The sequence below is a fragment of the Ixodes scapularis genome, unplaced genomic scaffold (genome assembly GCF_016920785.2).
Source record: "Ixodes scapularis isolate PalLabHiFi unplaced genomic scaffold, ASM1692078v2 ptg001421l_1__unscaffolded, whole genome shotgun sequence".
NCBI lineage: Eukaryota > Metazoa > Arthropoda > Arachnida > Ixodida > Ixodidae > Ixodes > Ixodes scapularis.
The window spans coordinates 95,317-122,127 of NW_024610148.1; the positions used below are offsets into that span (position 1 = coordinate 95,317).

The following is a 26,811-nucleotide window of genomic DNA, read 5'->3' on the forward strand; positions in this document are numbered from 1 at the left end:
TTGGGCCTATGGCGAGTAGGGAGGTATTAAATGTTGGCCCGCCTTGAGCGTCAGTGGCTCTGAACTCCCAGAGAATATGTACTGTAGTTGCTGGATTCTTACGCCTGCATCGAGTGCGGTCACCGGTGAAAACCGACCCGGGGTCATCGGGGTGTCGGACTCGCCTGGTTCTGTCCAGCTTAACCTGCGGGCAGACGTTACTGCCGTGTTGGTGCTGATCTGGCGCAGGATAACGCCGTCGCTGCGGCTTTATTCGGCGGGTAGTTTGCCATTTGGATCTTAAGGGACCAGATCTGTCAGTGTCTCGCACCTCCTCGTCCTTCCCAGAATCGAAAGACTATCTCAAAAGTGTGGCGAGGTCATCACTCATGCTTCGCGATTTATGTGAGGTAAGGAAAAGCGAAAGCCTCCTGCACCATTCATAGCTGACTAACGCGCCCGATATTACTGCTACTACGACATATTAGTTCCAAAGCGAGCGACGCTCGCTCGCAGGGGCACCGTCATGTTTTCCCGCCATACTTGCTCTGCCGGTCACGTGACCTAAAATCCCCCCTCGTAGAGAAGTGCGGTTAGCTTCTTACCGCGGTTAAAGTTGACCGGCTTCGAGACAAACGGGCCTACAGATTACAAAAAACATCGGGCGTATACACTGGCGGCCACAGCTGTGTCTGCGACTGCTGCGCGCCTGCTGACGGCCAGCTCCCACAGCCCTTCGGCAACGTCAGTTCCGCACCATCAAGACTGCCTGTCTTAGCAGCCTTTAATGTGAGCTCGTTTTGAGCATGAGCTCTAAGCATCGCGCTCAAATATGGCGTCCAGTGAATACCCCTATACTAATTAGCAAAATATTTGACCAAAATTCACTCAAAAACTTTTTAAGTAGTGAAATAAACACAGTGTTTCAATTAGAAACTTGCTGAGAATCATAAAAAAATCCTAAATCAACTCATTTCTAGAGAGATGTAACACAGTTACAGGGCATTTTACGGCGCTAAAAAAAAAGGTGAGATTTTGACGCGTTTGTAGGCATTGGGTTTCTTGTCATCTGAGCGAGCGTTCTGGTTCGGAGCATTACTGAGCGCACCTCGTGTATAGACTAACTCAACTCTGTGACGTCACGCCACTACGGTGGCGCTGCTGTCGATGTTGAGCGTGCGCACACGCCGTAGTCAAAAATTTAATTTCGATTTCACATTCGTATATGATTTTTATTTTGTCTGGGACAATATTATCTGCGTTCATAGGGATTCTAGGGCAGGCTATTAGAGTCGTGGGTTAATTATATTATTGCATAAATAACGAGTAATTATTGCCAGGTGCATCCCACTTGTTTTATTCGATGTTAGCGTAAGTAACTGATAATTTTACGCCGCCTGCTAAGTATTAGAATAAAAAAGTGGACGAGAAGCTTTTTTTTATTATTTTGTTTTAAATTTTTCAAAATTGTTTTTACAAATTTCTTATTTGTCAAAACGGGCTAAAATGAAATTTTAGGAAATTCATCGTGCACCTCTATATTTCAATACCATACTACGCAGTGTAACGTTCTCATATCAGTATCGGAGGGAAAAATAAGATGAGCGCGGCGATATTTACTCGGTCATTAAATAATTAAGCCATGACAATATTAGCTCGCATATGAAGATGTAGTTGTAGATGTCTTGTAATGAATTAAAAACTGCTTTGAACTCATTCATAAAATCCACCACAGGACTTTTTTTTTTTTTTTTCGGAAAATTGTACAGGAATGGATAAGCCTGCCTGATGAAACTGTCTTCTCGCCAACTTCGCCTTTTTTTCTGTCGGTTCCCCAGAGCTTCTTTTTCGGGTAACTGTCAATTTGTGAATTTGATTGCTGGTGAGCTTGTTGATTTGTTCTTTTATTGTGAATTTTCTGTAATGTCAGTATTTTTATACCGAAAGTCATTTGAACTATTTTTCGAATCATAGACACATTTTCATTGCATACTTTATATTTTATATGTATTTTTTGTATCGTCTTCCTCCTGCAGTATTGCCCTGATAAGGGCGATGTACATAACTGAATGAATAAATGAATCGCTGATCCTTGCGAACAATTATACTAATTTTTCAACGTCATGTTCTGTCGGGAGGAAACTGTTTTGATTTCATGGAAGAACTGGCAGCTGGACCGGACAGGCTGGAAAAGAATATCCTACGTGAGGAGGCGGAAATGTTCTAGTACGACGTGAAATAAAGAGACGATCGATGCAATGAAAAACTCACACATCGCCGAGAATAAAAAAGAACTGTGACCGAGACAAAAGAGGAAACGGTGGCGCTGCTGATGACGTTGATACTTGACTTGCATCATTGTTTCGAAAAACAAAAATATCCCCTCCGCCCCCCCCCCCCCCCCCCCATACAGACGCTTTTTTTTTTTAAGCGCATAAATGAACTTTACATCGCCGAACGCTTATTCTAAGCCCAGATGTAGCGCTAGGCGTCCAAGCTACAGCGAACCAAATGCCAACGTTTCCGAACTTACCGTTTTCTCATTCAAAAGTTAAAAACAAAAATCGGCGCAAAAAAAAAAAAAAAAAAAAAAGATGAGGAAGGACAGGTAGAATGAGTAGACGCTTGACGTGTCTACTCCTTTCTGTGCTTCATAAGTTTTCGCGCTGTTTTTTTTTTTTTTCTTCTTTTTTTGTTAGTAATGCATTATTACTTAGGCCAAGTTTATACTCTTAAACAAAAAGCAACGCGATTTCCTCAAACTTTCGGCGTAAGATGGATCCCGTTGCCGCCATTTTTCGGTAACTGCCGCTTTTCAGCTCCACGCATTCGAGAGCTCCGTCGGCCGCCATTTTCCTGTTGGGAATTTCCGCAATCGCTTACAACTTTTAAGCAAGATGACTATGAGTTCTGAAACTCGGATGTCTGTTAGTTCGGACCACTAGGGTTACATGTGAGCGGCGAATGAGCGTTCAGCATCGCGTTACTTACCAGCCACGCCTCGCAAGTCGTTCAGCAACGACCAAGTCGTTCTTTTACAGCGCAGACATATACGTCTCAAGAGGCCGCTGCCTAAACACAACTGTCGTTTCCGTAATTTGGAACGATGCTCATTTGGCTTCGACTAAGTCGGCGCCAATGGTGCGCAGTTGGTGAATGTAAGCCGCTCTCAGACTGCTCATGCATCATACAAACGACACGGGCTGCAGACATGATTTCAGAATTATCTGCGGTCACGCCCCAATCATGTTTCAAGCGTATTTGCCTCGTGCATACGCATGTTTTTAACATGTCTAAGAACGGTTTTTATTTCACCAGTGTGACGGGACCCTCATATACAAGGAAGGCCTCAGACCGTGACTGCAGACTGTGTTTTGTAAGATGTATAAGCAGTGAGACTGCCGCTTTAGAGTTAGACCTTGGCGGTATAGTTGGGAGAGCCACGACAAGGGAGCTTCGCTCTATGAATATTTTATTTCCCAAGTTCGCAGAGAGAATCCAAAATTCAGAACTTCATGGAGCATACAGTAAATGGAAACTTCCCCGCGATTTAGTGCCTTTCTTTTTTGCACCGAAGCAGGGATCAGAAATAAGATAGGTTAAGATTTTTGAGACCCCGTGCAGAAACCAAAGTCGGCGTCCCTGATCTGCATCTCCACTTTGTGGTAGATGTAAGAGTAGGAATCGGCTTCGCCATCTATCATCCAGGTAATACCGGGCTTCTTTAATGTTGAAAAGCCAAATTTACTTCCATTAAGATTTGCCCGATTGCAATCCTTGAACCACCAGCCACCACTTAGATGTTCTTTTTCAGTGAAGCAGGAGCCTCGGTCGGGATTGGCCTTAGAGCTCTCCTTGATGGTGAAGACGGATCCGTTGTGGCCGGACAACGCGTCGTATTTTTTGCCTGCCAAAAACCAGCACGAACCAAGCAACGGTGTTGAAGGCTCTTGTACTATAACATACTCGCAAGCCGCAAATATAAAGTAATATGTTCTCTTAAACAAAAACATCTAGAAACATTTTACTGTGTCAGTGGAGGCAAAATGCACTTCTTCATTTCCAAACTGATTTGCCTCAGAATTAGTTCAACAAATTAATTTACACAGCCGAATTAGTAACCTAAATTATATGTCACAATACTTTTTGTGGAGTTCTTGAATTATAAAGTTTGGGCTGAAAGGCTTCACAGTGACACTGGCAATACTGAAAACGTGCCGTCAAAAACTTGACCCTAGGTGGAGCAAGCTACCGCCCGTTACAAAGGCGCAGCCGTTATCAACCAGCCATTCATACATTGTTGTTAAATGGGGGCAGCACAGTTTTTTCCTGTCTGGTGCTGTGGAATGAATTCCGGGGAAGCTCACATCGGCAAATGAAAAACAACAGACACTTAAATTACTGTGTCTTTTTAGGCTGTCTGCTCGACTTTCAAGTAATAAAGCATGTGACATCACCAACGAGGTAGAAGGGCTTAGAGTGATAAACCGGAAGTTCGGAAGTGGCACCCCCCCAGTTCCCGCCAAGTTTTACGCAAAAGTGACTACTCGTCACGTGACCTCTCAAGAGCCGTGACGTCATAGGTAAGATGGCAGCGCCCAGAGCTGGCGGATGCGAGCTTGTTTGGTGCGCGGTAGCCGTGATGTGCAGCGGCTTTCCGACGACTTCGCGCTTTTTGGTGCGCGCTGACGCAGGTATAATCTGAAAATATGAAGGAATGATACTTTATGCCGTTTTTGCGCAAGATCGCTCTGGATCATCTGGGTATTAACACCTGTGCGACAGCATCAGCCGTATCGCCGTACCGGTGCTCGGATTCGGGATCTGTTCGAGGATCGATAGAAATTTGCGTGCTTAGTTAGCATAACCTTTTCGCATTCTCTTAGCTTTGTTTGAACGTTGGAATGTCTGAAAATCGACGCGAAATGTATGCGTCGGATGTAGGGCCTACGGGAATTTGTTTCAGCCCTAGGTAACTGCATAATCACAGCAACTTTTAGCGAGGAAGCTCCTGCGACCGTTAGGTTTCTGCACTTATTAACAATTTTACGATATAACTTCAAGCATAAAATATTCGCATTTTTCTAGCTTCGTTTGAACGTTGGAATGTCTGAAAATCGAAGCGAAAGGTATACGTCGCGTTAGGGCCTAGGGGAAGTTGTTTCAGCCCTGCGTCAGCGAATAACCATAGCAACTTTTAGCGAGGAAACTCCTGCAATCTTTAACCTTTTGTGCTAATCGACGATTCTATATTCGATCGATTTTCTTCCTTTTTTTGTGAGTGTGAAGTGCACACTCATTTTTAGCAACGAGGATGACGTTTTATTGAGTGAGGGGATGAACAAATTGTTGCAGATACCTGCTTCAAAGCTTTTTGACTTGCTATAAGAACAACTGTTTTGGTGTATGCATGGATTAACTGCTCCTTTTTTCTTTTGTAAAATTTATTGCAGCAATACTTTTTTTTTTCATCAAGAGCGTACTTGTTCTAATTTCCTGGATAAGATTATTCACATATGTGTTCATCCCTTGCCTGAAGAGCAGTCTTGCTGAAAAATGTTGACCATTCCATTCGGTCTCTTCAATAGACTTTTTTGAAAAGTGTGGGCTGTCTATGTCTATAGAGGAAACCGCCATAGCCCCCTCGAGCCAATCAGAGACACGGAGCGAAGGTGTGTGACAAATCTGTGCAGACGAGCACTCTGAATGACATGTTGTCATGTGCCTCTCTCCAACGTGCAGATTGGCTCACCGAGACTGTAGCCTTTGCCGTTTGCTAAATTGTGATGAAACGAATTACACTAGCTACTATTCTAATAACCCCAGGCTTTCATACTTTGGGCATTTGTTCGACAAGAATGTTATGTCCGCCATCACCGTGAACTCGGCTCAGCACCTATTGGAGTGGAATGCTGCATTAGCATTCGGCGTGGCCTGGGGCCCATTCGTGTGCTTTACGCCGAAAAAAGATGGTAACAGTTGTGTTGCTTGATGGGGTTCTGCAAAGGGTCTAGTGTGTCATGCGTATAGGAAGTGTCCTGCTATACAAGAATGCATCCATACTATTAAACTAGATGCTCAAAGGTGTGTTTGTTTTTGAACTCAACAAGGTGCAGCAATAATTATTTCTTACTAGTGTAATATTTACTTCCGATAGCTGGGCCTGGTTTGTGTTCAATAATGTCCGTGTGCTTTGATGTTATCACGTGTGTAGCTTTAAGTATCCTCTCTGCAATGCCCACAGAGGCCCATGGAGGGAATGAATGAATAAACAACATTTTCACATCACTGGAGTTGGTTTTCGGATGCGCTACATGTTCTGGAGAAGTGGAACGAGTGCAGCCCAATGCAACCAGTCTGCCAGTCTGCTATGTCCCAATAATTAATATTGAGGGGTCAGAGATGCGGGGGTGCTCAAAAGGTCCAGAACATGCCGTGAATATAACTCTTTGTGTAGAGACTCTGAAGGCGTAAAGGCGAGTGGAAATATGCTGATCTGATAAGTGTATCAAATATGTTTATTTCCACATAATTACATAATTATTGATTCTTAGAAAATGGTTCCATAACGAGTTTTTTTTCTGCGACAGCCCTGTGTCAGGCGTCCAGTCGTAGTACCTGTGCTCCTTGTTGTCGGATGACGCTTCTTGCACGTCGGTGTTCAGTTTGGTCGAGTGGCAGCTTTGACCGACAGATGCCGTCTTGTAATCATACGCCGTGTGCGGCCACTGACATTTGACGCACTGAAGCTGCAAAGCTGGCTTCTAGTCCGCAAATTTTCCTGGTAGTTCTCTGCGTCAATGCAGCAAGCTCGGGCATGTAGTGCTTAAAAGGCTGAGCCTTTTGCTGTAGCTTTGTCTTGATGGCTGGCAACAGGCAACAGTGTTTGTTTGCTATCCAAGCCATTTCACTTCCATTTCGTAATGAAGATTTTTTTTTCTGCGTCCCGCGACCACTGCAACTTGTGTAAGTCTCGTGTGGCAAAGTGAAGTCGGGTGATGCTTGGTGTCCACTTTGAGAACAACCAAGCATTCTATTTCTTCAATTCACTCAGCGGCATTCTCCATCAAAGTTTGAAATTGTGTGCTTCATTGCATGGACACAGATAAATGGTGTCGGTAAGTTATTAGGTATTGTCCTTGGACAACAACCAAGACCAAATCAACTGTCCTTGCATTGCCGCTCACCTGATTTGTCGTGCTTACCTCCTGTCGAGGTGATGGGGATCAGGAGCCTCGCGGTAATGTCAGCGCCAGGAGCAAAAGTCACGGAAGATAATCCTCAATGTCCTGCAGATGCTCCTCGAGACGTGATCTAAGGTCGTTCGGCACAAACTCTTGCAGGCCAATTCATTGGTACCGGCACCTTCAGTAGGCATGGTTGGCCTCATGCAGTGGCAGCAGAGTGGTGTTCAGTCGACCATTCGCAGCACCTCCGTTTTCCTCGGTGTACTTTGTTCAGCAAGAACCTACGGTGGTTCTTTCCGACGTTGGGAATGCTTCGGCGTTGGGGTGTCTCGTTGAATTGCCATTGAATATTAACTGGTAGCCGATGTGGACGTCGTGACTTTGTGGCATAAGTCGCCCTCGGTTCGTCAGATGCCTCTTTGCTTGAAGAAGTTTTCAGTTGAAATGCCTGTCGAACTTGTTCCGAAACAATCTCAGCAATCAAAATAAAAGCTAGGCAACTGATGGCAGAAAGTAGCTTCCTGATCTCCTCCCGGACAACAATGTGGATGATGTTACGGATGCTTGGGAGTCTGGCGTCGAAGTTGCAGCTGGATGACTCGAGTGTCGAAACGTCGGGGAGTTGTTGATAGTGACAGGCTCTGTCTGCAGCGTACAATCAATGTTGGAAGTCTCGGTGATACAAACCCTTCGACTGTTGTCGTGGGGTTGCGGACAAGGCTGCCAAAGGGGCTGTCCCTAACCTGAGGGGCTTGGGATTCTTATCTTCTCGTCTTCTGTAGCACCAGGGTTGGCGTGGGTGCTCGATCAGGCACAAAACATCCTCCACGAAGGCAGCGACGCTGTTGTTGGGGTCGTGTCCTCGACGGAATCAGGGATTCGGCTCTCTCGTCAATGTTGGCCGATGAACGTGCACTTCAGCTTGATCTTGCAAACTTCCCATGACGTTGAGGAGGATTTGTGGTTCTCAAACAAGTGCCTGACAGTTTCTTCCACAAGAAGTATAGGTTCTGCAGGAGCTGGTTGTCTGTCCACCCACTGTGGCGGGCAACACGGTCATATTGTTCAATCCAGCCCTCGACACCTTTATATACCATGCGTGAAAGGGCGTCGGAGCGTGAGGTGCGACGGGCATACAAACAATGGTCGGAGTGGACGCGGTTCACTGCTACAGGTTTGTTATTGTTGGCTTAGTCAGCTTCGGATTTTTCTCGGAAACGACCGAATTCCGGTGGTTCCTGCTGGTAGCAGTGACCGACTCAGATTTCAGGTTCTTCGTGGTGTATTTTCGAGGTTCGTCCTTGTGGTACTTGCTCGTCTTGCGGTCTTTTCACCGGGCTCGGGATAGTTACTGGTTCACTGCTTGCCAAGGGTTTAAGACGCGGGATAGTCCGCCACGCGTGTCCCGTTATCGGGCAACTTGGCTGAAGAGCCGCCCAGGTGCACAAAGTGAAGGGCTATGGGTAAAGTACTTAACATCTCCACCAGAACATACGATGACAGCTGAACATGGCCTGGAACTTTCCAGAATAGTAAATATAGATAGAAAATAGGACTGGAGCAAGCACCCGTGAAAATATAACAAAACCGACAGAAGAGAGACTACCCTGACCACTAAAGAAGCTGCATTGCTTTAGTGGCATTCTGTCCGAAAAAATTTTCTCTCTCGGGGTTTGACGACTGCCGTGGGACCACTTTTCTGGTTATAAGCCGCTGCAGACTGTTGTCGCAATGCGGCGTGAATGGGTGGACTGGGTAGGTAACACTCGCCGTGGAATGTCCATACGGCTTGCAATTGATGAAACTTTTGTGTCGACGAAGCGTGCGACAGACCAGCGGAATCAATATCAACCGCAACGCTTGTGGTTCATGAAAGTGCACGTTTACGCCGGAGCAATTTGGGAAGCAGCACAGCATCACCTAACGCATTGTACAGGAACTACCAGCTTGAAGGCAGCTCTTCGGTACGCCGACGCACCTGTGCTCCGTGAAAGTGCACATCTACGCCGGAATAATTTGGAAAGCAACACAGCATCATTTAGCACAGCACGGTAACTACCAGCTTCAAGGCAGGTCTCCGGTGCGCCTCCCAACCAAAGTGAGCCTTCGGTTACCTGAACGAAGCGGCACCACGATTGCCAACTGCCAAGCACGACTCACGCAGTTTCCGTCGCTAAACTGTGTGTCCAGATATATTGCACATGCTTCACCGCAGACCTCGAAGATTCCGATGGTCATCCAGAGCACAGGAACTTTGGCTTAAATTTTATCCTAGTGGTATCCGAATCAATCCGAGGTCCAAGCAACGTAGGGCAGGTTCTTCCGTGGCAATATCCTCGTCGGCCACCAGCGAAATGCACGCCGTTCCTCCGTATTTTCACGTTATACCTACGTCAGACACCACGCTGAACTCTGAAGTCGTTCTCGACCGGCCTCATATGACGGCTTCCGCGTGTGAAATCAACTCGCCGAGACGAACGACAACCAACAAAGATTCCGACAAGCTCCGGCCCAACTGGGGCCAGCCGCTGGATGGGCGCTACCATCTTTCCTGCGACGTCACGTATTTAGTTTGGTCATCTGACGAGTAGTCAAATTTGCGTACAATGGCAGCCGCCTTATGGGGGTCACTTTCGAGTGCAGACCGGAACCCCGGTTTATCGCTCTAAGCCCCTCTACCTCGTTGGACATCACACTGCTGGAGAATGCGGGAAAATTTGAATGTTGGATATTGCACAGCTTTTATTTGCTGCTTTCTCAATTGCTAATCTAAATCGAGAGATAATGAATATCATGATGGGAAGGCTAAAGCCTGGGTATTCTTAAAAGGCGCTTAGTCTGGCTAGTTCAAAAAGTACCTAAAGTGTCAATAATTTATGTCCAAAATCGGGCTGGGGCTTCAACTATACCAGTCACTACGGATGTCTATAGTTGAACTAAATGGTAAACAAAAGCTGGAAAGAATCAGCAGCCAAGAGTTAACATCATAGCAAAGGTGTGGCCAAACTGCGGCTCTTCGTGGGACCAAGTGCGGCTCCAGGCTCCCTAGTAAGCCTTCCCCCTTCTTCTCCTGTGTCCCCAAAACAAACAAAAAGTTTTACAATTTAAACAGAAAGCTAATTGTATTGGCAGTCTTGTGCTACACTACCTATATACAGCTGGACTGATTGTTAACACATACTTGTGTCCAATGAACCCTGGTCTCTTTATTGTTCAGAAAAAAATCACGAACCTTATGTATACGCGTAACGGGCGTGAGGGGCAGCGCCTGGTTACTTCATCAACCGCAAAGCAAAAATGAATGCATGGTTCAAAATTGCCCAGCGCGTCGCCGCGCGAGTTCATGCGTCGCCTAGTGGTTACCGTGCTTGGCATTCCTGCGGAGGTCCCGCGTTCGATTCCTGAGAGCGACGCGTCGTTTATTTATTCTTTCAATTTAGTACCTGTTAAATCGCGAACGAGAGAGCCGAGACCAGGTCGTTCCAGATGAAAGGCTCCATTTTTAATGATCAGTCCGAGCCGATCGCGAGCACTGCGCGAGCTCTGGCAGCGTGGTACACGCCGAGCTCGCGCCATCGCCGCCTACTGGCATACCGTCTTTGCCAGTATACAACATTCTTCCCCCCTCAGGAGAAGTTGTCCGAAGTAAACCGGGCAGGGGGCCTCCGGACTCGAGAACCTCGTCGCAGCGGAATTTCTGGGTTCCCTTGAAGTGGCGATGCTTCTGATGACGAAGCTGAGGGTGTTGAAGCAGGGTCGACTTTGAACTTTAACTTTGAAGCCGGGGTATCGACCATTGAACTATCCTGGCTTGTCGTGGGATTGTCAGGCATTTCTTGAGATGCCGTTCCTTCTTGAGATGCCGGCGAATCGCCGAATGGACAGTCTCTTTATGCTTCGCACGACGAGGTGCTGGGTGGCTCCCGAGGTGTCTGCCGACGTCTCATGTGGTCTGCATGCACGAAGCGTACCTTTCCTTGCACCTGTACAAGATAGGTCCAAGGGCTGACGACCTTCACCACCACCCCTTCCTCCCAGGAACACTGGCCTTGTACCGTCTTGACAAACACGTTGTCGCCCTGTGTAAATGATCGCATTGGAGCTCGATCCAAGTCGATTGTTGGTTTTTGTCGCGACTGTTTGTCGCGCATGTCACCAGTAAAGTTGGGCCTCAACAACGAGAGTTGAATTCGTGGTTGCCTCTTCAGAAAGAGTTCTGATGGAGGTAGTTTCGTCACCGTTGATGGCGTGTTTCTGTAAGCCATAAGGAAGTCGGAGAGCTTCTCTTGTAAGCTTCGCATGGACTTGGTGAACTGATCATGAAGAACTTGCTTCAGCAACGCTTTTTTAGTAGTTTGGACTACCCTTTCGGCTGCTCCGTTTGAAGCGGGATAGTAAGGAGGCGTTTTTATGTGTTTAATTAGATTTCGTTTCATGAATTCCGCAAATTCGTGAGATGAAAATTGTGGCCCGTTGTCACTTACAATTTCCTCCGGCAGTCCGAAGTTTGCAAAGACAATGTGAAGTTTTTCCAGTGTCTTGGCGGTGGTCGTGGAACGCATAGGAAAGACTTCCAGCCACTTAGAATAAGCATCCACAATAATCAAGAAGTTGACGTCATTCTTGGTTGCGAAGTCAATGTGGATGCGTTGCCAGATTTGTTGTGGATACGTCCATGGATGTAGAGTTACGACCGGAGCGGCTGCCTGAACAACTTGGCAAACCTTACAGCCTCGAACACACTCTTCGATGTCTTTGTCGAGATTCGGCCACCAGACGAATCCTCGTGCTAGCATCTTCATGCGGCACATGCCGGGGTGTTCTTCGTGTAGCAAAGAGAGGACTGTACTTTGAATTTTTGTCGGCATTATGACACGCAGCCCCCATGTCAGGCAAGCTTCCTCTACTGAGAGTTCACTTCTACGAATATAAAATGACTGCAGCTCTGTCGCGTGTTCAGACGTTGGCCACCCTCGCAGCGTGAAGTGCAGAACTCGGCTAAGCAAGTTATCCACCGAGGTTGCTTTGCTTACTTCCATGGCAGTTATGGGTGTGGCATCGAAGAGCGCCAAACACTCCTTCTTTGCGTCTTCCGACAACCTAGACAAAGGAAGATGTGAGAGCGCGTCTGCTGCTTCGTTGTCCTTGCCACGTCGATAACAGAGTCGGTAGTTGTAGCCTGACAGAAGAAACGCCCATCGTTGCATTCGAGCAGCGGCCAAGGTTGGAGCGGCCTTGTCGTGAGACAGAATTCCCAAGAGAGGCTGGTGGTCTGTGTATATTGTAAAGAATCTTCCATAGAGATAACGGTGAAATCGTTTCAGGCAAAATATGATAGCCAGGGCCTCTCTTTCTCCTTGAGCGTAATTTTTTTCCGCGGGTGTTAATGTTCTCGACGCAAAGGCAATAGGCACTTCCGCACCTTCTGACGTCTTGTGGAACAGAACAGCTCCAAGGCCGTAGGCTAATGCATCACAAACCACCCCGATTGGTTTGTCTACGTCATAATATGCCAAAGCTGAGCTGTTTACTAGCAAATATTTTGTTGCTTGGAAGGCTTTCTTGCAGCTGCTGTCCCATTTCCAGTGATGTCCTTTCTTCAGGAGCTCGTACAATAGCGACGCCGTGTCAACTAGATTGCGCACAAACTTTCCGTAGAAGGTCAGCATACCGAGATAAGCCTTAAGTTCCGTCACGTTGGTAGGTTCTGGCGCTTCTGTGATTGCCTTGACCTTGCTTTGTGTGGGCTGGATGCCTTTTGCGGAAATTTGGTGTCCCAAATACACCACTGAGTCCGCAAAAACTTGCACTTCTCCTTTCTGAGGGTCAAGTTAGACTCGGACAATCTTCGTAGAACAGAGTCCAGGATTTTGCTGCACTCTGCTATATCTCTGCCAGCGATGATGATGTCATCGATGTAACAACACGTCGGTGCAATTTCTTGCAGGACACGGTCCATCAACGATTGAAAAATGGCAGGTGCGCTTGCTACTGCAAAAGGAAGTCGCTGGTGCTCAAACAGTCCCAGGTGTGTATTGATGGTCAGCCGGTGTTTTGACGTGTCGCTGAGCTTGATTTGCTGGTACGCTGACGACAGGTCGAGAACGCAGAACACTCTCCCCCCGACCAACGTGCTGAAGATGTCCTCTGGATGTGGCAACGGGTAGTGATCCATCTTGAGAACCGGGTTGATGGTCACCTTATAGTCACCGCACAACCGAAGGCTTTCTCCTCCGTTTTTCGGTACCACAACGAAAGGAGTGGCCCAGTCGCTTTGAGAAACGTGACGCAATATGCCATCTTTTTCAAGCTTTCGCAGTTGTGCTGTCACCGCTTCCTTGAGGTGCAGAGGAACAGGACGTGCCTTGCAAAAGACTGGAGTGCTGTTTTCCTTGATGAGAAGCTGTGCCTGATAATCGCGTACCATGCCAGGGGAACTGTCAAAGACGTTCGGATACTTCTTTCGAAGCTGTTCCACTTGGTCTTGAACAGTAATGCTGCAGATAGCCGTCCAGTCCAGCTTCAGCTTCCGCAGCCAGTCGCGACCTAGGAGCACTGGTGGACTTCGACCTTCGCTAGCTACTACAAACAAGTCGAGTGTTTCCTCTTGCCTGTTATATTGGACTTTGACTGAGATCTTCCCTTTTACCGACAGCCGCTCACCGGAGTAAGTGCGAAGAGCTACTTTGGTTTCCAGGAGCTCTTTCTGGGGAAAGTGTTTAATAAAAACTTCTTCTGGTATGATAGAGACCGCCGCTCCCGTGTCGATCAATATGAGTAGAGGAACTCTGTCCACCTCTACGAAAACTTGAAATCCCGGTGAAGATTTTATACACGTGTACACGGTCAGTAGGTGTTCGTCCTCATCATCAGACTCCTCAAGGATTTGAACGTTGCGCTCTGGAGTCTTTCCAGGCGTGTTGCGACACATCTTCCGGAGATGTCCAGTCTTGTAGCAGATCTTGCAGCGATATGTTTTAAAACGACATTCGCGGGGTTCAAGCTCATTTCCGCAACAATGGCAACTTGTTAGCGAAGTACTGGACCCATGATCACAAGACGTGCTTCTCCCATGACCTCTGCTCTCAGGAGGTGACACCTTTTTATGAATAGCGTTCACTGCTTTGGATTCTTTGTGCATGTCCGCCGTTTGTTTTGCTGCTGCTTCTTTTTCCCGCGCTATCTTGCAAGCGACTGCGAAAGTTAGCTTTTGTTCAGCAAACGCAAACAGTTCCTTCTGAGTTTCTTCTTCCCTCAGGCCAGCTACCAGCCTGTCCCTGAGAGCACTTTGCAAAAATGTTCCAAAATTGCGAAATCGAGACAAACTCTTCAGGGCCAAAATGAAATCCTCCACGCATTCATGTTCTAGCCGACTCCGTTGGTTGAACCTACAGCGTTCGGATATTACGGACCGTTGCGGGCCGCAGTGCTCCTCTAATAGAGTCTTTATCTCGCAGTACGTCTTAGAGCCTGGCAAGTCTTGGGCTGCTAGGTTTTTGAGGACTTCGTATGTTCGATCGCCGATGACTGTTAGGAATGTTACTGCCTTTTTCTCTTCTTTGACGCTGTTCGCAGCGACGAAAAGCTCAAAACGCTCAACGTAGGTCTCGAAACTCTGACAGGCCTCGTCGAATTCTAGCACCTTCCCGAGGTGTGGCATTTAAGTACACTGCGACGTTCACTACGTTGAGAAGTAGAGAGAACTGCTGCACATACTATTTCCTTGAAGTCCTTTCAGCAGTGGCTCTTCCCGCTGCTCGCTGCGGGTTCTTGGCTTAGCACCGTGGTAGCCGTGATCCAGGTCCCCGTTCCTTCGTGAGATGCCGATGACCTCCGACGACAGGTAACCAGTATCCCATCCTCGTCGCAAATGTTAAATTGCAAACGAGAGAGCCGAGACCAGGTCGTTCCAGATGAAAGGCTCCATTTTTAATGATCAGTCCGAGCCGATCACGAGCACTGCGCGAGCTCTGCCAGCGTGGTACGCGCCGAGCTCGCGCCATCGCCGCCTACTGGCATACCGTCTTTGCCAGTATACAACAGTACCCTCGTAAGTTCGAGAGCCTTGTCGTCTGATCGAGGTACGAATGGTCCACAATAAACTCCCCTATATTCACAAAGCCTTGCAGTTGGACGACGGAGCCATAGAGCACCCGGTCGCAGATTTGGAGCGCGAGAATCTGGTAGCACAGAGCATTTCACGGGGAAGCTGATAGTGAGAGCACAGCTTTTGCAGCGGTGAGGACGCGCGAGGAACGCGAGGACCAAGAGCGGACATTCCAGCGCTCGGGACAAGTGAGTTTTGGCGTCTCGCCGCACCGGCGCGGCCATTACATGACTCTCCTCTCATTCGTTGTCTGCCGCTCTACCTTTTCACTTTCGGCGGCCGCGTCTCGTGGCGATCTACCAGGCTTTGTCGATATAGAAGAGGTTATGGTTCTACGCGCCGAACCTTCTACGCCGAATATTCCAGAAACCGACGTGGGTACAGAAGGGACTCCACATGGGGAGCGGAGTTGGTCTCGCCGCAGAGTTCGAGCCTGCTGTTTCGCCGCAATTCGACGCCTACGAATCTAGCCTTTTTATATTTTGTTTTGGCGAAGATTTCTATATACTGACAAAGCCTGGCAAATCGCCGCGAGAAGCACCGCCGAAATGGAAGAGGGGCAGCGGCAAACAACGGATAAGTGGAGACCTACGTGAGTAGCACCCCGCTGCGGCGAGACGCCGAAACAGACTTCTGCCGAACGAAAAAGTGTGTTTCCTGTCCTCGCCGCTGCAAATGCATAGCGCTGACGTCCAGGTTCCCCGAGAAATATCTCTCATGCTCTGTGCAACCAGATCCTCGCGCTCCAAATCTGCGACCGGGCACTGTATGGCTCTGTCGTCGAGGTTTCAGGCTTTGAGAGTATACAAGAGGCAATGGATTTGGTCACAAGTTCTCCTCACCGCGTTTAGTTTGCTTCAGTTTTCATCGCCTCATCAACTGTCATTCGTGACAATATTGTCACGAATGAACAAATGAAACAAAGAATAACTGGGGAAACTGAAACGTTTAATGGGGCGAACTTGTGCCCAAATATAAAACGAAAACGAAAGATAACAACAGAGCGTCGCGGGCGTCGAAGGCGGCAAAGCAGCAGGATCGAACGCTGCGAAACTGACTCTGGCTCGCCATGCGAAGCCCCTTATGTACACGCGTGGGCTTCTGGAATCATCGGCGTAGAAGGTTCAAGGTGTAGAACATTCGGACATGGCACGAGCCCCAACAGGGTTCTCGAATTTTCCAGAACACTAAATTGCAGGAAAGTAGTATTATTATGATACACGATGGAACAGGAAATAAACAAGGGAACTGTCCCAGCTCCTTGTCTATTAAGGGGGCGGGGCCAGCCCCGACCAATCACAGAGCCGCAGGGCGGGGCCTCTTTTCTCTCTCCCATCGCAGGGACCAATGACAGGGCATGGGCATTGGCCAGAGTAGTAGTAAAAGTGTAAACGATCAGCCCAATAATCAATCAATACTAAAACATGTGTTTCCGATTACGGTATGTTCCCGATATGTTTCCGATATCGGGGTGTCCGGTTTATGACATCGATACTATCTATGGAATCGATATGCGGGTTATGTGGGTGTCTATTTCTCACATCGATCCTTCTATTTGGATATCTAAATGGCTAACTGCGCGCCCACCGCTAGGTCTGACGTAGGAGTCGCGACCGGCCAATTAGCCTATCCTATCCTATCCTAACTTACTCAGATATCAGAAACGGATGTTTCTGATATCTGTAGGGTTGTGCGAATATTCGAAATTTCGAATAGTGGTTACGAATAATGCACTATTCGATATTCGCTTCGAGAAGAACTGCACTATTCGCGTTTTTCGAAGTGTTGATTGCGGCGGGTTTGCCCCGTTGAGTGCGCTTCTTACCAAGCACCATTGCGCAGAGGGGAAGCAATTCCCGCGGAAGCAAGCTCTGCGGGTGTTGCTTTTCTGCATTACATCGGCGCTCGGTAAGAAGCGCACTCAACGGGGTAACCCGCCGCGATAAACACTTGAAAAAGTGAATATCGTTATTGCGGGCTTGAAAGAAAAGGATATATTTAAAGCGGGATGGTTCACCCGTGCCGACTCTATTTAAAAATAAATAGAAACTTTGTGAGTGTGTATATCTACATTGTAGTAAAAATTTCAAAATTAATCTATTATGCAAGAGTACACCATGTCAGGCGGAGATGCCCTTACAACCTGTGTTCATCATGCGCGATTCATTCTTTTCTGACTCTAGATTAAAGAAAGAATATTTTATAGAGCAAGATTTGTAAATTCACTCAATCAGGTATAGTTGGCAATCTTTGAAGGATTCACTTTATGCCAAATCCGTCGTTTAATTGCCACCCCAAGACAACAGACCTTCTGAGGTCACAGTTCATAAATATAGATAGATTAAACTTAGCTTATAAATGAACAAGTGGAACAACCTTCACAGGTTTAGCTGGGTTTTCGTCTAAGCATTATGCAATGGCAGTGAAAGCACCTAGAAAAGCGCCAAAAAAAAACCCACAAGGACGAGGAAGTAGACAGATCGCTTTTGTCTGTCTACTTCCTCGTCCTTGTGTTTTTGTAGTGCTTTTAGGTGATCATGAACCAACCGTTCCAAATTGCTACCTTAGTGGTAGTGAAAGGCGTGGAAAAACTGTTAGATATTCGAATCGAAAATATTCGATTTTGAATTCGCTTCGAATTCAAAATCCACTATTCGCACAAGACTAGATATCTAAAAATTTTTGATTTTCGATAATCGATAATAAATTTATTGTCCACCGATGAACAATCATGGACCGGTGATCGATCATCGGCCGATAGTTGACCATCGGTCGATAGTCGTTAGTGCCACGCAGTTGTCACGTGACAACCACGAATTTTAATTACTGCGAAAAAGGCTTTTAAAATACTTTCAGGGGGGCCGGTTTCGAACCAGCGACCTTTCGTTCAGTAGCCCGACGCGGTACCTCTGCGCCACAAAGGGGGAGAATATTCTATACTTAGACTTTGTGTGCAATCGTGGGTAGTGCTAGGGCTCGCCGCTCTGTTACGCTTCGTCAAGTTTAGTTTATAGTTGGTGATGCTTCCACAAGGTGGCGCTTGAGGTCGCCGTCGCCACACCAATCAGCGTACTCCCCGCCTACCTTGTTGGCGGGGTGAATTCCAGCAAGAAACTTGCCTTGGACCTGTTTTTTACGGCAAAAACCCACAAGGCAGATGTACCTTTTAGAGCAATCGTTACTGAAAGAGATACGTGGCAGATCCAGGTATCTTCGTTTCTCCGCACCCACCTATCAAGCCTAAAACTGCAGGATGAATTTTTGGTCCGGAATTCAGAAGAAGTGATTGAATTTTTGAAAGAAGGGTGTAGAGGGAAGTGCGACGCTTTTTCAGTTGATGTTGAGGATCTCTTTTATTCAATTCCGCATGCCGTCCTCTTTAACACTGTTAGAAGTTGCATCGAGAGCAGCGGTGAAACAGCCTTTCGTAGCACTTGCGGGATAAGTGTAGAAGGTTTTGTTGAACTCTTATCTTTTTACCTTGACCACACCTATGTCTCCTTTGGTGGAGTGGTGTTTTTGCAAAAACGGGGTATCTGCATCGGTTCGCGGGTTGCGCCTATTCTGTGCGACATTTTTTTGGAACACTGCGACCGCGCTATTCTTGAGAAGCTCGGAGGTGATAGCCTTTTTAAAATATACAGGTATGTTGATGATTATCTGGTCATCGCCCTCCCAGGGAACAAACTCACTGATAACAAGGTGGCTGACGTAATCGGCACGTTCACGTCCTGCTCTCATGTGTTAAAATTCACTCATGAGAGGACCACGGAGGGCTCGTTACAATTTTTGGGTTTAAAACTAAAATTCTTAGCTGACCATGTGTGCTGGGCTTACGAACCTCGCTCCAAGAAAGCTGTACTCCCTTTTAATTCTTTCCACTCCAAGTTAGTGAAAAGAGGTATTGCTTCTTCGTGCCTCGGAGCCGCTCTGAACAAATCCTGTCCTGAGGAAATGGGAAGGAGTTTCCTTCTACAGGTAGATCGGCTCGCAAGTGCGGGTTTTCCGCTGAGGTCCATTGTTGAAGCTGCAGAGGGCCTCAAAAAGAAATTTAGGGGTGCGGAAAGAAACGTTCTTGAACGCCAAAAAGTAAGAACCGCTATAATGCCTTACATTCACGCAGTGTCTCATAACTTAAAAAAGGTGGCGGAACGTTACGACGTTCCTGTCGTTTTTTCAGCCCCTAAAAAGCTTTCTGCGTTATGCAGGAAAATCAATGATCCCGAAGGGAAGAGTGACGAGTGTAAGAAAAAACACCAGAATAAGTTTGTAGAATGTCACACTGGTGTTGTGTATGACATTCCGCTTTCTTGCGGTAGGTCTTACGTAGGCCAAACTGGACGTTGTGTGAATGATCACGCAAGAGAGCATGCTGCTTCCTTAAAACAGTCACCTTCGGGGCACCTGGCTGTGCATTGCAACCGATGTGAGTGCACACCAGTTTTCAATGACGTGGCAATCCTGGGGCGATACAGCAAAAAGATTACAAGGGAAATTCATGAGGCGTATGCAATAAGGAAGGGTGCAGATAAGTGCATTAGCGAGCCTTCAGTGACTCTGTCAGAAAAAGAGTGTCTATTCTTGGATAAAGAGTGGGCACGTGGAAAGTGACGTGGTGTTTTTTAAAAGTGTATATAATACTATGTTTTTCCATAAATAAATCTTCAGTTGCGAGTGCGCCTTGTGTTGTCGTCTTCTTACCTTGTCCTGGTCTTTCGGCGCTTGTCTTTTTCCATTATGAACCAACTGGCCCAACTCACCATTTTGTTGCTACCTTGTTGACTCGTAAGAAAGTGTGGGGACACGCCGCTGGATGGCGCCATGTGCAGTGTGGTTGGTGGTATTCCCACAAGAAATGTCGCGAGTCGTGCGGCTAATCGCGTCATTTGCGCGGTGTTGCCACACCAATCAGCCTATGGCATTTCTCTCTTTATATATATATATATATATATCTTTTCCATAAAGACCCCGCACATTAGTTATGGAAGTGACACGACCGATCGTCATGCATCAAATAGCTGCCATCGTGCTTTCCTTGCTAATAATCTACATTATTGTCTTTGGACTTGCCACGTCTCAACCAAACCCTTACGGCCACTGCACACTCGAGACAAGTTTGACGGAAGACATCAAAGTTCATCGATGTTCAGACTCTGTTTTGGCAATACGTGCCTGGATGAAAGTGTACTATCCCGAGAAAATTGGCGTAAACTTGGACAAAAAGCAGACTCGCAACCTAAAACAATGTCTTCACGAGGCCGACGTTCGTGTCTTGCGGAAACATGACCTACAGTGCAAAGACACTTGCACTATAAGTGAGTCGATGTATCTTCGTCGATGTCCATTCAATCTGTATCAAATTAGACGAGTGTTCGGTGGTAACCCTCGATGTATGGGATAAATTTAGATCACGAGGCAACATTGCGTCTCTTGGATTTTTTGAATAAAGATTAATAAACACTCTACGCGTGTGTGTGTCTCAAACAAATCTGCAGAGTCTATTGAAAAAGACTCATTGCAGTGTGAAGAACAACATCGTATACATATAGTTTTTTTATTTTGTTTATTTTTCAAAATCACCTGCCCTAACCCAACTGTTGTGAGAGGAATCATAGCCTCTCCATTTCACGAGGTATTGAAGAGTAGGCGCACGTCGTTTTCTCAAAATCTTCTCGATGATCCCGGCCTTGTTTTCGGTGTTGGAAACACGTTGCAACTCAGCTTCGTAGAAGGAACCGAGAACGAGCTCTTTTCTCACCATGTCGACGAGGTAATATGTTCTGGGAATACCTAGTCGGATTCTGTCGACGATAAATACCTCATCTGTGAAGGATTGTTTGTACTTTTTTAAAAGAAGGTGACGTTCTTTGGATATGCGGACATGGTCCTCGATCCGAAATTTCGGTTTCTTGGGTGCTCCCGACGGAGGAGGGAAAAGATGAAGAAAGAAATCTGTCTGATTCTTTTCGGTGACGTCGATGGGTCGAGCACCCAGCGTTTGGTGTTAGCTGTGGTTGTAAGATTTTACGATTTTGGGAAGGATCTCTATTAACCGCCTCGTTCTTGCATACTCAAAGTATTTATAGATCCGAGTCATAATGGTTTTTTGCACGCGTTCTACTATGGAAGCCTTTTCCTTTGAAAACACTAAATACAATTTAACTCCCTTCTTATTTAGATATGAAACGACTAATTTCCCGTAAAACTCACGGCGGTGGGTCCGTGCATAGAAGCCTACTTTTCTTCATCCTACGAAAGACAATTTTAAGCGCTCTCACGACCTCTTCTCCCGTCTTTCGAGCGATCGGAACGGTGGAGAGAAATCGAGAAAACGTATCGATCACAAACAAAATGTATCTTTTTCCATCATTATATTTGGCAAGTTTTTGGATTTCCACAAGGTCCGCCTGATAGACGTCTCGAAGTCCCAAGGACAGCGTTTTGCGGTATAGACGAGGGTGTTTGGTTTCCCTAAACAAGGTGTAAGCGTCGGATCCCTCTGAAAAATTTTCCGCCGTTCGTCGTCCCGTATGTCTGGCAAGTCTATTGACTCCACCGAAGGATGCGGGATGGGCTGCTCTGTAGTAGACCGCTTTGCTTTCCTTCTCTGACGACGGCATCTCGACTTCCGCCGGAAAGACTGAGCGCGAAAGGCTGACAGGTCCAGAAAGTTATTAATTACGTCGGAAACTGCACCTCTCACCCAGGAAGGTTGTCTATTGTAGAGCTCGTAGCGTAGTAGATCGATTATGTCGGATTCCTCGATTCTCTTTCCGTGAACAACCAACTTTCCATCGGGGGTGTAGGCAATCACCGACGAAATGCTCTCCACGAGCCCCTGAACCTTCTTTCTTTGACGCGGAGGAAATGAGGAAAAAATTAGCTTGTCGTTGAAGTAATCTTCGTCTAAAAAATCTTCCATGCCTTATCGAGCACTCGTTTCGGTGTCAGTGGAGCAGGATCAGCACAGGCATCTGGAGCAGCAACAGCGAAGGTCAAAGGTGAGTGCTGCGATGATGATGATTCTTGCTGCTCCGAGGAACGCTTCGGCGAAATATTCGGAGAGGAGGATCCTGGTCGACTGGTCGATCCTGCTTTGACCACTCTTCCTTTAAAGCGATCGTAGTTTACGATGCTCGTCGGAACTGGCATCTGTTTCGCTCGCGAAATTAGATAAGAAACCATATCAATGATATTCGACTCATGGAGAGGCTTCTAGTCAAGTATAATCTCTAGCCTGTGTGGGTCCCATGCGATCACCGGTTTTAACAAATTTAGAAGTGATCGACCTATAGGTTTTGCTCAAAATATTGACGACTGCATCGATGTCGCGATCTTTCGTGACATCATTCGTCTGCGACATTTGTTCTCTAGCAAAGGGAATCGTTTCCTGATGCATGACGTTGTTAATATCCGGATTGTACGGACGTAAACTTTTATGAAGCGTCTGAATGATTTTTTTCAGTTTGACGTCATCCGCTTTCCCGTATTGTCTTAAAATATCAGGAATATGCTCTTCTTTGTAAGGTATGAGGTGGTATTTCTTCATTTTCACACTCCGATGGCATTGGCGATAGCTCTTCCTCCGAGCGTAGATAACAGACCCAAGAGAGCCGGAAGGATCAAAGGTAAAAAGCCTCCTTTCTGTATCAATATTCTTTTTATATTCTCGTGACCTTTATTTCGGTTTCCCAATGATCTTATGAGGGGTACAAACCTCTTTTCCTTCCTTTTTATAATTGGTGTGAGTGGAACGTTTCCTGTGCAAAGGTTTAAGCAAATTTCGCGAATGATGTTTAGATGTCCCTTTTTGACGTCACGAAGAAGAAATTCTCTTTGTCCAGACGATTTAGCTTTGGACAAGAGGTGCAAAAACCGTGCATGTCCCTTCAAACGATTCATGAGGAAGTGTCATAGACGACTTCTGGTCCCTCGTCCGGCAAGATCCTTGTTCTCACGCCGAAATTATCGGGGCAAGTTTGCGACAGGTCGATCAGGATGTAACTGAATGGTGTTTTACACGCGTCCGAATATATACGCGGAAGGACATGCCCTCTCTTCCCTCCAAAGAGCTGTCGAGATAGTACCTGGAGTTGATCGACAAACTTCACCGATCGGAATATCATCAGAGCCGTAGAATTTAAGCTGATTGTTCGAAAGTATGAATCTTGGTGAAACATGTTCTGAGTAATGAAAATGACGGAGGCGTTATAGTGGTGAGCAGCGCCTATGAAATACTCGCATATCTCCTTCAGTTTTGTCCTATTCAAGAGAAAGTCGTCAAAAAGAATTAGCGAGTTTGTTTCGGGATCCAAATTTTGTGGAATGTCCTTAGTGAACACTACGTCCGGGTGATCTTTAAAAAACGGTTGCTCGTATACGTACACGTAGAAAATGACGTCCAACTTCTTAACAAACATTTCCTTTCTATCAGGGTGTCGAACCGGAACCGAACCGGTATTTTTTCCGGAACTGAACCCGAACCCGAACCGTTATATTGTTAACGCGATGAACCCGAACCAGAACTGAACCGAAAAAAAAAATAACGGTTACCGGCTCATGTCAAAACGGTTCGGCCACGCGCTGTTGACAATGAATGTGCTATCAATGCCATTTGTTTTTTAAGTGCCGTCAACTGACACACACCTCGATACATATTTTTCTTCTCCACTCATTCTTAGGAATATAAACGCTGCATCCATGAATCTTGACAAACGCTGCACACATGAATCTTGACATAGGAACCAGTATTGCGCTGGTCGCGGCTTGCACGGAAGAAAAAGAATTAAAAGGCTGTGCAAAAAAAAAAAAAAAAAAATCGCGTCACGGGATTTTATTTTTTTACAATCTCGTAAATCCTAAATGCTGCTGTGTGCTCATTTCATAACACGTTTTTATAGAACGCGCGAGTTCTTGAAGCTTGCTTCCATCGGAATGAAAAAGGAAAAGGCTGTGGAGTTTGATAATAATGCATCCGGTTTCGTATAGGCACTTAGAAGCTAACATATTTGTGAGTCAGCGAACTCTTCTATTTTAATATTTATCCTATTACGTCCTTCTGGCGTTGCGTTCGGTGAAGTGTTTTTTCATATTCCGTATCTTGTTTAATGAAAACTTCTTTAAGAGGGGGCGCACCTCAGAGCCCCATAGAGAATACATGAGGTTTTTCACCAAATTAAAAAAAAATTCTCAGATAATAACGGCTGCGCGGATCTTCTTGAAAATTTCGGCTTTAAAGACATTGAGTCATTATCGAGTCACTAAGCGCAACAAATGTTTCATCATAAATTTAATTATATTCTTTAAAAAATCATGAAAATGGTCAAAATCGGCTAATTCGGCACTCTTGCGTTCGGAGCGAATTTACAAAATTATCTAAATTCAAACATAAGAAGTATTGCGTTTAATGTCTTCTAAATTTATTACGGAATCGAATAATATTCAAAATATTCATGTAAGTCGATTTGTTCCGTAACTACAGCAAATATAAAGAACTAAGGTGTCGGTGCTTGTTTTCGTCGTTTTTAAGGTACCTCTCTCTCCCGTGCGGTGGCGCTCGCTGTCCACGAAATGCGAAATCGTCCGTTCGGAGATCGGCCGGATTGGTACTGTGCGAGGTGTTCTTCCGCGGCCGTATTCCGCGCCCGTATCCTGTTTCATTCTGCACGCCGAGGCATCAGTGTGCGTGTCTTGCTTTCGTGGTTCTCGCTGGGTAGGTCTCCGTGTTTTCGCAAGTGGCAAATTCACCTTGGAGCTATGGGTCGAAGACAACCGTCCTGTGGCAAGCGGACCGCGAGGTGTTCCACAACCTCGCGGTCCGTCAACGCGTTGTGCTTGTTTCTACTTTTTTTTTTTTTTTCAAAAACGGGCTCTTTTTTTTTTACGCAAAGTTTTATTTTATCGTTATCCTTCACACAAACGTCCTTAGGCCTTATGGTCGTGGAAATCGGGGATGAAGCGTGCACAGAGTAGATCGTTGTTTGCGTCCTTTTTATTTTTCACGGACATCCTGTGACCTCCGTACGATTCGTGGTCACCGCGATCTAACGCGGGGAAAAACGGTCGCCTGCTCTGTAGTCAGGGTATTCCTAGGGGCTGTTCTTCTGGAAATTCACATATCACCCAAAAAGGTAACATGGGTAATGATTACGGTATGTTTTTTCCGGTGTTTATTTTTGAGCGAAAATCGGTGCATGTTTTTCGGTGCTTATTTTTTAATCACCAGTGTATTATGGGTTGAACGTCTTGTGATGACGCTAAAAAGCGTTGATAACCAAAGAAAAATGCGATTGGACAAGAACATTTCAAATTTCCAATTCTATTCACATATCCATTACGCTCTCCTCGTGGGAGCATCCATCCTGACGAAAAATGCCTAAGTCATTGAGCTGTGAACGCATACTCAGTGTACAATCTTTCGGCCTAGAGAGGTATTGCGCACGCTCGAACGCGCTTCACAGCCCAGTAGACGAAGTTGGTGTCACCCAGAAGGCGAGTTTTTGAATGGTCTGTAGTAGGCAAAAGAAACAAATAACAATCAACGCATATCAGCTCTTCAAGCGAAGAGGCGCGTTTCTAAGGTCAATGGTTCCGGACGGCACTAATGTTGTTGGCGTTGTCGTAAGATGACGTCAGTTCATACGAACTGACGTCATCTTACGTGATCACGTGACACAAACACGTCATCTTACATGATCTCGTTACACGAAATGACGTCATCTTACGTGATCACGCTGCACGAAATGACGCCATCTTACGTGACCACGTATCACGGCATCTTGTAGGTCAACCTCTCCCCACAGCAGCGCTTTCCGGGCCCGTGCAGTGCTGTAGTCGAAATCAAGCTCCCTATGGCAAGCGAAAGCTTCTGTTCTGAAGTCTCACATTGAGAATACTCGCAAGCGACCGTCTGTGGAAGCTTCGCACGTTGAGGTTTTTGGTGAGATCGAGCCATCGTGTTCCATTAACTATAGTTGAAGTTATCATTCAATAAAGCCCTAAAAATATGAATGTAGTTGGTGTAGACATCAAGATCTAATCAAAAATGCGGTTTGACGTCGTTTAATTAACGTGTATATACAAGTGTAGAAAAAAATGAGTTATATGTGCATAGATGTTTAAAAAAGTGTTTATTATTCGACATAGCACTTTGGGAGAAGGATGTGTTCAGATTTTTCTTCATGAGCGCAAATATACCTGACGCAATAAATAGTGACGATTTCATCGTCCCAGTGATGAGCAGGTGATTTCTTGCTCGAAACAATGATGCCATTTCATAAACCAAGTTCTGTGACATATGCTTTTCCAATGTCTGGTCACTATTTTGTAAACCTTTCAGTCCAAACGAGTATACTTTTGTTTGTTTTTGTTAGCTTAGTAGGGGGTCACAGAGCCTATCTTTTTGTCTTCCTCTAGGACAGACGTACAGAGTTATACCGCAACACGCATCTGTGGAGCACACAGAGTTATCGCTCTCCTGTTGGCGGTACAGTAGCAGACGACACAGCGCAGCTCCGTAGTCTATCGAGGGCACGGCTA

At 46.2% G+C, this 26,811-nt stretch overlaps 1 protein-coding gene across 1 annotated transcript in view; it reads right to left on the reverse strand.

Annotated features, from left to right (window-relative positions):
* Positions 1 to 3,578: 3,578 nt before the first annotated feature.
* LOC115322451 (ficolin-1-like) overlaps positions 3,579 to 26,811 on the reverse strand; it is a 70,375-nt gene continuing 47,142 nt past the window's right edge. Inside the window, exon 5 of the mRNA XM_029982805.2 lies at positions 3,579 to 3,886. Within this exon, the coding sequence (XP_029838665.2) occupies positions 3,579 to 3,886 (308 nt within the window). The remainder of the gene's footprint in view (positions 3,887 to 26,811) is intronic.